This window comes from Oncorhynchus mykiss, chromosome 1 (assembly GCF_013265735.2).
Source record: "Oncorhynchus mykiss isolate Arlee chromosome 1, USDA_OmykA_1.1, whole genome shotgun sequence".
NCBI classification, from domain to species: domain Eukaryota; kingdom Metazoa; phylum Chordata; class Actinopteri; order Salmoniformes; family Salmonidae; genus Oncorhynchus; species Oncorhynchus mykiss.
The window spans coordinates 66,009,606-66,020,170 of record NC_048565.1 but is presented as its reverse complement, the minus strand read 5'-3'; the positions used below and the strand labels follow the sequence as shown (position 1 = coordinate 66,020,170).

General features: G+C 43.4%; 1 protein-coding gene across 1 annotated transcript; it reads right to left on the bottom strand.

Moving 5' to 3' along the window:
- Positions 1-1,132: 1,132 nt before the first annotated feature.
- wu:fj16a03 (toxin-1) lies at positions 1,133-5,986 on the bottom strand (the record flags this gene model as incomplete). The annotated part of the gene is given in 3 exon segments (NM_001124310.1): positions 1,133-1,403; positions 1,973-2,071; positions 5,903-5,986. Coding segments are annotated over 3 exon segments (231 nt in total). The 3' UTR covers positions 1,133-1,317.
- Positions 5,987-10,565: the final 4,579 nt, after the last annotated feature.

Below are 10,565 nucleotides of genomic sequence, written 5' to 3'. Positions count from 1 at the left end.
ATTAGACTGTGGGTAAACAGAGGTCTCTGTGGTATTAGACTGTGGGTAAACAGAGGTCTCTGTGGTATTAGACTGTGGGTAAACAGTGGACAGACGTCTCTGTGGTATTAGACTGTGGGTAAACAGTGGACAGAGGTCTCTGTGGTATTAGACATTGTGAGTAAACAGTGGACAGAGGTCTCCGGTTGTGGTATTAGACATTGTGAGTAAACAGTGGACAGAGGTCTCTGTGGTATTAGGCATTGTGAGTAAACAGTGGACAGACGTCTCTGTGGTATTAGACATTGTGAGTAAACAGTGGACAGAGGTCTCTGTGGTATTAGGCATTGTGAGTAAACAGTGGACAGAGGTCTCCGGTCGTGGTATTAGACATTGTGAGTAACCAGTGGACAGAGGTCTCTGTGGTATTAGACATTGTGAGTAAACAGTGGACAGAGGTCTCTGTGGTATTAGACATTGTGAGTAAACAGTGGACAGAGCTCTCTGTGGTATTAGACATTGTGAGTAAACAGTGGACAGAGGTCTCTGTGGTATTAGACATTGTGAGTAAACAGTGGACAGAGGTCTCTGTGGTATTAGACATTGTGAGTAAACAGTGGACAGAGGTCTCTGTGGTATTAGACATTGTGAGTAAACAGTGGACAGAGATCTCTGTGGTATTAGACATTGTGAGGAAACAGTGGACAGAGGTCTCTGTGGTATTAGACATTGTGAGTAAACAGTGGACAGAGCTCTCTGTGGTATTAGACATTGTGAGTAAACAGTGGACAGAGGTCTCTGTGGTATTAGACTGTAGGTAAACAGAGGTCTCTGTGGTATTAGACTGTAGGGAAACCGAGGAGTGGTGTCATTCTGATTCAGCAGATCTTGCTGACTGACTGCCACACAGATAAAAAAAAGACCCACAGACTGCCAGGCACCACACAAACACACACAGGAGAAAATTCTGTCCGTCTGTACCGCAAAGGGAAAAATGCAAGTGTCCCTATGAGCAGCATGATTCAGCATCCCACATTTGAAAGAACAACTTGAGTAAAGTGACCCTGTAAGTCCCGCTTGAATAGTTCTCTATGCTTAACAAAACACTGATGAAATGTATACTGTAGCAGCATTTCAGACTGGAGATGGGTGGTTACAATTTCGTAGGACTTTATTTCATGTGACTTTACATCAAATTAAAGTTATTTTTGTCACGTTATTTATACAAACACATTCCATTCACCAAGTGCTAAACAGCAAATTGCTGTCGGCTGATATCACAGCTCTTCGTCCTCTGCCTTTCCTGGGCCGTGGAGTTAGTGTCCCCTGGAATCAGCTCTAGGCATTGCAGCGGTCCTCATAGCAGCACTTCCAGCCTGATCGAGAGCACAACTCCAGCCGAGCACAGCCCTTCTCCCCAGTCTCTGTAGAGGAGACACAAAACATTAGGAGATGTTGTAGGACTCTATCAGAAGATTTACTAGGACCAAGGATTTCACTCTCACAAACCGTTTTATTCAATAAGACTTATTGTTAGGCTACGGATTTGATCACTTTATGTTTTTGTATCCCAATTGAATAATTCATTATTGTGTCACTGAATTTGTTATGGTCAGAAGTCCATAATTGGATGTTGCCCTGTTGAAGGTCCAAACGTTGTGTTAACTGTTTGTTGTATTATGCAATCCAACGTAATCATGGGCATATCTGACAGTTAATGTCATCGATCAGCCAATTGATCCAAAGAACCAGCCTTGCCAAGAACAAGTCATATTGCTCAGTCCTGGGCTGTCTGAAAACGTGACTAGCTGTCAAATCCTTGCTTCCTCCGTCCTCGTTTCCGAATTGCTCGCCTCCCTTTCGAAAGGTTATTGGTGAAGGAAGTCCGAGGGGAGGGCCCATTTTCTCCTCTCCAATGAGCTGATGAGAGAGAGATGAACACAGCGCTTGTGTAGCAGGAGACAAGTGAAGGACTATTGCTGGTGATACTCACTCCTGGTGTAGCAGGCCTGCTGTGTTCTGCTTGAGCACTGTAGGAGCTGGTTCCTCAGCATCAGGAAGTCCTCGCCGTAACATTCAATGTTGTAGTCGGCTATGGCAAGGGAAGGAAGAGGGAAGAGGGTCAGGGTTACGTCATCAATGACCAAGGTATGTTTTGGGCTGGTTCACAGATCACTGGAGACAACAAACGTAACGGCATGATGATGTGGTCTGAGGAAGTACGTCAATCCCTTGCCAGCACGGTTATGAATGATGCAGAGCAGGAATTCAGTAATGTGAGTGTGCATGTGAGCTGCTGTGTGTGTGTGTCTGTGTGTCTTTACAGAAGAAAGGAGACCTAAGGGAGTGTAAAAGCTACCTCAGGATAATGTTGGACAACACCAGGAAGTGTTCAATCACATCTTCCTATACTATAGGATGGCGGTGGATGAAAAACAAAATATTAGGCCGGTTTGAGAAGTGCAGAGTTGGATAGGTTACTTTCTAAATGTTAGCCGTTAGTTACCAGTCCAAAATTGTAATCAGTAACGTCACTTTTAGATTGCCCAGACTCAGTAACGTAATCTGATTACATTAAGTTACTTTTAGATGACTTTCCCCTTAAGAGGCATTAGAAGAAAGACAATGTATGTTACCAATTGAACGACATCTATTGCAGAATAAATCAATGTTAAAGTTTACATAGCTGGCCATATATAGATGTTACATTTTACTTTATTGGTTGGTAATTTAGGCGTCTTCTAATCCATAACTTTCTACTACATATAATAATATGATTACATTATATATATTCACATTAAAAGCCAAAGTCTATCAGAATTCCAGTCATTCCACTAAATGTTATACCCTTTGATCTTCAAGAATAGGACTTAGAAATATGAAAGTATAGATTAGCCAAATTGTTTTACCTGAGCATAACCTCAAAACTAAGGACTTATTAGCCAGCCCTACTCTGTTTATGATTTTGTTGTCATGGAGGACTGATTGGGCTCAATGATTTGAGTTGAAAAATAAATGCTGCGCTCATGGAATGGCATACTTTGAGCACTACTGAAAAGTGCTATTTACATTTGAAAAGTGAATGTCATATGCTACATTTGCTAAAGGCCTATTGTTTACCTTTTTGTTGGTGACACTTTGATATCTTGACAATATGCAGCTGTTTAAAGGGCAAATCCACAGATAAAACGAAACGGCTTCCCGCCTCTGTTTTGGTAAAGAGTGATGGGCCTGGAGAAATGTAACCACTCTCGGATTAACAGACAGAGCTATAGATGCAGGGACTGACCATCCATGATATCACAATTATTATTTAAACCATGTTATGAGGCTATACAGTGTTTGTTTACATCACAATGTTTACAAACATTGGAGTTAAACAAGCTTATATTTTGGGTTCTCATGGAGCGTGACAGATGAACTAAGCTCATAAGACATAAATTATATTCAAGAATCAATGGATATATATATATATCATTTATAAGTCCAAAAATGGATGTAGCAACTACAGATTGCTTTTTGAGCATGTGTCCATTTCGTCTATGGATTTTATTTTTTACCAGCCTGAATTAGAATGAGCAATAAAATACCTACTTTTTCCCCATAAACTGGGATGCGCACTACGCAGCTGTTGAAGAGCGCATTTTTCACTGGCTGTCCACTAGTTTCAAAAACAATGATTTATAGGCAGCTTAAACGTTTTGAATTCAACTATTGTTGGGTTCAAATACATGTTTAAATTTGTGAACAGCCATCCACAACCACAATCTGTAAGGCGCAAATAGCTCAATTAGAGCAGCAGTGTGATTCACATCAATGCGCTAAGTAGATATCAATAATAACTGATATCCGTATCGCCGTAGACTACACCACTGCTCTTATCCTTACCAAGCGTTTATTCAAGTTGGATCATCTTTGGATACCGACAGCAGTCGCACTATTGGAAGACATAGCTTGGATCCATCAAGCACATTTGGTGTGTCATCGTAGTGGTCTCTGATTTGTGGTCTCGGAGTCGCTCAGGTGGAACAAATTTAAATGTGCGCCTTTTTTTCAATGCTGATTTGAATGTCCTTGAGAAAACAGAAGTGTCCGATTTTTTTTCCGCAAACATTCTTTGTGAATGTAAAAGTAATTATCTAGTTTTTCAAAAGTATCTGTAATCTAATTACAATATTTTTACTGGTAATGTAAGGGATTACAGGTACCGTTTTTTTTGTAATCCCTTACATGTAACAGATTACTACCCAACACTGGAGAAGTGGTAGATCTTTCAGAGACCAAATTGCCAACCTCAGGATTATCATATAACAATCCATAAATTGGAACATTGAGAATGCTTTCAAGCCTTCAAGAACACCTTCCATGCAAAGATTTTTACTGAAGAATTTGTCCGTTTTTTATGATTGTGTTTCGCTTTTTATCTATTGCTGTGAATAATAACATACTGTATTTTAATGTGTATATGGATGTGTAGATGTGTAGTTTGTCTGTATTGTATTTTGATGTACTAAACAGGGCTCATCTGGAAAAGAGAACATTGGTCTTAGCATTACTTATACTGTCAGAAAGATAAAAATACCACCTTTCTGGTAAAAAAAAATAGTTATAAATTGCTGAGGTGTAGTCTCTTTTGAGGACACAATCTCAAGTACACTATACAAATATGAAATAATGAAAAATCATGTATTTTTTAATTTTCAATAAAAGTGTGTGAATAGGGATTGAAATGCTTTCTAAATATAGTATTAATTATAATGACTTACTATAGGACTGCACCTTTCTTATGACTGTAAAATAAATATGATCATACTTGGTGACAGTACAAAATTGGGACCATTTCATATAACTGACGGCAGAGTGAGTTCTGCCCAACGAACTCTGTGCGACGCAGAGACGCCGTTCGAATGCCTGCTGACTCGTTGCAACTTCAGCTTTAAGCACAAAGTGATCGTCCCTCTGTGACCATGAGAAAGTGGTCTTTTTTTCAATTCGACAAAATGACTTGATATCTTTTTCATGTTGAGAGCTCTAAATCCGTCTGGTTGAGACTGGAGCTGCGATGTTCCCAGCCAGAGAAGCTCGATCCTTTGTCTGGATCGGCCAGAAAATGTGATATGTCGCGCCTTATGCAAAATGAGGTGTCAAATTTCACATACTGCATCTCAGCTGAGAGCTGAGAGCGGCATGTGAAGTGGGACAACCAAAGATTTCACGAAGTGCACAGCAATGGATGCTGCGCCGTTCACAGAGCGCAACAATTGGTGTCGGAACCGGTCCAGAACCGCTCAAACATTCACCAACCACGGCCTCCTAAGCTTACTTAGAATCCATTGGACAGAGGCCACCAGCAACATTTGACAGTGGGAGATCAAAAACAAGAACCTATTGAAGCACAAATGAAGAGGAGGAAGTGGTGCTTTTTAGGCAACGCTCTAAGAAGAAACGTGCATTGCGTGGATCAACAGACAGACACTTACCTTAAGCCCACAAGTTAAACGCAAGAGAGAAAGGCCCAAGACCACCTTTATCTGCATCCTCACAGAGCAAGGAATTAAGATAGAGCGACTGTGAGATAGAAGGGGTTGGAAGCAGTTTGTCTGTCAGATAGAAAGGGGTTGGAAGCAGTTTGTCTGTGAGATAGAAGGGGTTGGAAGCAGTTTGTCTGTGAGATAGAAAGGGGTTGGAAGCAGTTTGTCTGTGAGATAGAAAGGGGTTGGAAGCAGTTTGTCTGTGAGATAGAAGGGGTTGGAAGCAGTTTGTCTGTGAGATAGAAAGGGGTTGGAAGCAGTTTGTCTGTGAGCTAGAAAGGGGTTGGAAGCAGTTTGTCTGTGAGATAGAAAGGGGTTGGAAGCAGTTCGTTAAGGACCTATGTTCGGCAAGGAACTCAACGCACCAATTGAAGTAAGTAAGTGTGACGTACCTGTGCAGAGAGGGAGCAGCAGAAGCAGGACCAGGTAGGCTCTCATTGTTGGTCTCAGTCGAAGACTTCTCTTAGCAGCGAATAAGTCTGAGGTTCAAAGTGTTGGAGGGGCAGAGAGCCCCTCTGCTTTTATACTGTGTCGTGTGCTCAGACAGGAACACAGACACCCACACAATGACAGGCACGGCATACACTCAGTGTTGACAAGGGTGGATTTCAGGGTTCAAGAATGGTGTCGAAAATGGCTTCCATATAAGGAAATGGTGTCTTATGTCATCCCATGACGGTCGCATTATCAGTGGGAGTCTTGGAGCACTCCAATAACACTTCACCTCTGTTGGCTGACAAAGCTCACTGTTGACAGGAAACACTTTATTAATAATGTTCGTGAATAAATAATACCCCCATTCATAACACACAAATAAATGCTATTCATAATCACACAAGTGTTTAAATGTATTTATACACATTTATGAGCATGATAATTCAGAAGCTTTTAGAACCAGTCATACAGAATGTGAACACTAATGTTGAGTAAATTATCACCTCTTCTGTTTAGTTTCTGTTGCCATTGAGAAACACAGCAAGAAAATATGACAAATGATGTGTGAGGGATCAGTCGGATCAAGTGGTCCGACTGCGCTCTCTCCTGGAGGTGGGCCACAGTACAGCCACTACTGATGAGCTCACCGTAGGCCAATTGACTGGTTGTTTGTGCTCTCTTAAGGACCTGACTGAAGGGGCAGAGGGGGGAAGAGTTGAAAGAGGAACTCCCAATACAGTTTCCTTCTTTTTGTTGAAGTCACATCTCTGCGTCTCATTTCGTGCTGTCCCGCCTAGGATTTCGTCAGTGAATAGGTACGGCCTTTCACAGATGTTATATAGGATATTATATTCCGTTATCATATACCCCAAAAATATACTTCCATATATAAAATATACATCCATTGTGTTAATAATAGATAGTGAGACATATGGATGCTTTAGCAATGTCTCCTCTAAAAAATACATATTGTAATCTGCAAAACTTTATCACCAACATCATGAACCAATGAGACTTTGGCAGGGCATATCTTTAGCGGCTCAGCATTGCGGCCGCTGTCACTCACACAGGGACAGAGGTAGGGCAACAATGGCTCTTTAAACTTGTCCCTGAATGTATAGATGAGTGACATGTCAGTGGGGTCATAGAAAGTCACCTCTCCCGCATCATAGTCCAGACACACTCTGACCCTCCGGGGCCTCCTCTTCACAGTGAGACGCGTCGAGGGCATGGTGCGGGCGCTGTACTGGCCGCCGTCCCTCAGGGACAGGGCCCAGAACCCGTGGGCAGGGTTCACACTCAGGACCCCTTTCTCTCTCAGGACCCCCAGGACCCCCAGGTCCCACCCGCCACATCCACCTCTTGTGGTGGATATTATAAAATAAGGATTTGGACATGTCTTCATGGTTTCTGTTCTTGGACAGAACACAGGTGCAGCTGGTTTGCTGCACAGGATGATACTCCCAAGAACGGGATTATAATAGAACAGTTTCACAAGGTTAGTCACATCCTCAGTTATGGGGACACATACAATTAAAAATTCCCATTACAATCCTCCCTGTAGTTAATTCCTTAACAATACTTTTTTTTAAAAATGTAAATGTAGCAATTATTCTATGTAAATCTCCTCCGTTGTGAAACTGAGTTTAATACCTTCAACCATTCACACATCATGTTCAGTTCTAACTTGCCCGTTTCTGCTAAGGATTAGGTCAAACAAAGACAGCAAAGTGCATCCTTTCTCAGCAAGTAATTGCTCTCAGAGTGTGTTTGCTTAGGAGAGAACACCTGGCCACCACAGAGTCTGGATGTTCAGCCAATATTCCACTCCCACTGAGACAACCTTGTGAGAGCAAACCTCTGTCTACAACAAGCGCATTTCTAAGTATGCTACAGGTCAAACATTACTGTCTTCAGCATTAAAGTGTAGCTCAGCTGAGCACATAAACCATGTTTTGGTCCCCTAGGTAAATAGGGGTAAGCAGTATGGTCCCCCAGGTAAATAGGGGTAAGCATTATGGTCCTCCAGTTAAATAGGGGTAAGCAGTATGGTCCCCCAGGTAAATAGGGGTAAGCAGTATGGTCCCCCAGTTAAATAGGGGTAAGCAGTATGGTCCCCCAGTTAAATCGGGGTAAGCAGTATGGTCCCCCAGTTAAATCAGGGTAAGCAGTATGGTCCCCCAGTTAAATCGGGGTAAGCAGTATGGTCCCCCAGTTAAATAGAGGTAGGCTGTATGATTACAAATCCAATAATGTCCTTGAGGTGCTCTTACTGAACATTTCCCAGCTGCTGTTGCAAAATCCCTGTTGAAATGTTTGGCAATCGTCATTCACCTCGTTGTTACAGAGGTGGCTATCAGACACTCCCAATTCTACCACACAGTCCCCAGAACCAGTGAATCTCACACACCAAGAGAAGGATTCAGGAATAACATCATTAACAACAATAACAATCGTCTTGGCAGCCAGGAGTTTGTCGTCTGCAGTTTAGTGCACTCACCGATCCCGTAGAGGTTAACCAAACTCTACAATAACCTACAATAACCTGCCATTCCTAGCAGTGGCAACATATGTTCTTTGGTGTTTGGATTAGGAACTTTAAAAAATTGCTTTCACCCCTCTGCCCCCTGGTGTGATAACGTGTCCCAAATATTTAACAGTCTGTTGAACACATTGTAATTGGTTTTTCGAGGCATTGTGGCAGCTAGGAAGTGTAGCCGTGCAGCCGAATCAACAACTGTAAACCAATTTGAACCTGGTGGGCCAGAAGAAAGGATAGTGAAAGGGGTTTGGCAAAACTGGGGCCCTGCCATAAACTGCATCAATAACAACTCTAAGATCTTGTACCATTCTCCATTCACCAGATGCTTTTCTAACAGGTCAAACTGGCGTGTTGCCAGGTGATGGCGTACATGTGACAACAGCCCCCCTGCTCAGCAGAGAGGTCAGGATTTTGCCCGTGCCTGCCTCCTCCTCCTCCTTATGCAAGGGGTTCAAGTGCTTTGTGGGGCCGATATGTGCCTTTAGGAGAGACGGTCACAGGCGTTGCTCCTCTCATCTTCCCTGTCATATGTATCCCTTGCCCATAAACAGTCCCGAACCTGAGTCAACAGTGCGCTGTCAGGGGTGGGCTGGTTAGGTCCAAGGGAAACTGGAACAGGGGCTTCACTGTCCCCTCGGTGCACTGCGTGCGTGCCGTTCACATACATTCTGTGAGCCCCAACCACAGAGGAGAATGCTCCCAGTCTGTTGCCAACCTCACGCATGTACCAAATTCTTCCCATTTGGTATCCTCCATCTTGGGGAGAGAGATACTGCATGGGGGAACTGATTGGGGCACAGAGGAAAACCGGTTCACATCAGCTACCACACCCGAAGTTTCTTCATACACATAACCTGTTGTCAACTCTTCCTGCTCGGTCACACAATGTCACAGTGTTAAAAACAAATGGTCCCTTCAACCATTACTTCATTTGGCAGTGAAGAGTGGTCGGGTTAGTTTGGCCCGGTCGAGCAAATCCATTCGGGAGGTCAAAGGGGTCAGAGAAATACCATGAATAATACCAATCATGGCCTGGTACTTCCAGCGCGGTACAGATACCGATTCTTGGAGCGGTTACTACCAGGCCCTTCTCACTGCAACAAATGTTAATTCCCACAGTAGGTCTCTTCCCAATCAATTTACAGAGCAATTAGGAGAATAAACAAAACAATGATTGAACATTTTATCACCAAGTTGGACTGAAAGGGGTTTGGTAAGGTTCTCTACCACTGGAACGGTCTTTATTACATCTTGTAACGTGGACGCTGGGAGTCGGCTGGCACAAAACAAGACACACAAGCAGCGTACAGACATGGAACACATACTAAATACGGCCTAAGGAATAGAACCAAGGCGGTGACATATATAGGGGAGGTAATCAGTGAAGTGATTAAGTCCAGGTGTGCCCAATGATGAAGTGCAGGTGCGAGCAATGATGAATGTCAGGACCGGTGGTTAGTAAACCTGCGACGTGGAACGCAGGAGGGGAGGAGTGCGAGTAGACGTGACACATCTCTTGATAATGGATCTTTTAAATTGTTGCATTTAGATAAAATACAGATGGTTGCCCCTGAATCGACCAGGAAAGACATTTTCACACCGCCCACACACACATTCATATTAGGTGAATCTGCGCTGTTAGAAGATAAAATTGGGTACCCACCAAAGTGGCATTGTTGGCTGTCTTTTCCTTCTACCTCCTCCACAGCCTATCTCCAGCCTCCCCCTCTACCCTGCGGGTTAGATGCTGTTACATGTGGTGGTGGTGGATAGTATGTATCACTGTCCTCAGCTTCATCATAGCCACCCATATCACCCCTGTTCTGGGGGAAATTTCTTGAAATGTGGCCTGGCTGCTGACAGTTATAACACCTCCATGGTTCCCCTCTTCCTCGTCCACCTCTTCCGCGGCCCCCTTCTCCTCTTGCTCTTCCAGCCCCCCTTCCTCTGTCTCCTGAGTTCCCCCTCTCAAAAAGCATTAGCTGGGCAGTTGATCGTGGTGGTAAACCGGATCCACCACTGTGCCCTGCTATGAGAGAGAGAGGGGAAGCTTCTTCACAATGTCCATCTTCTCCCCC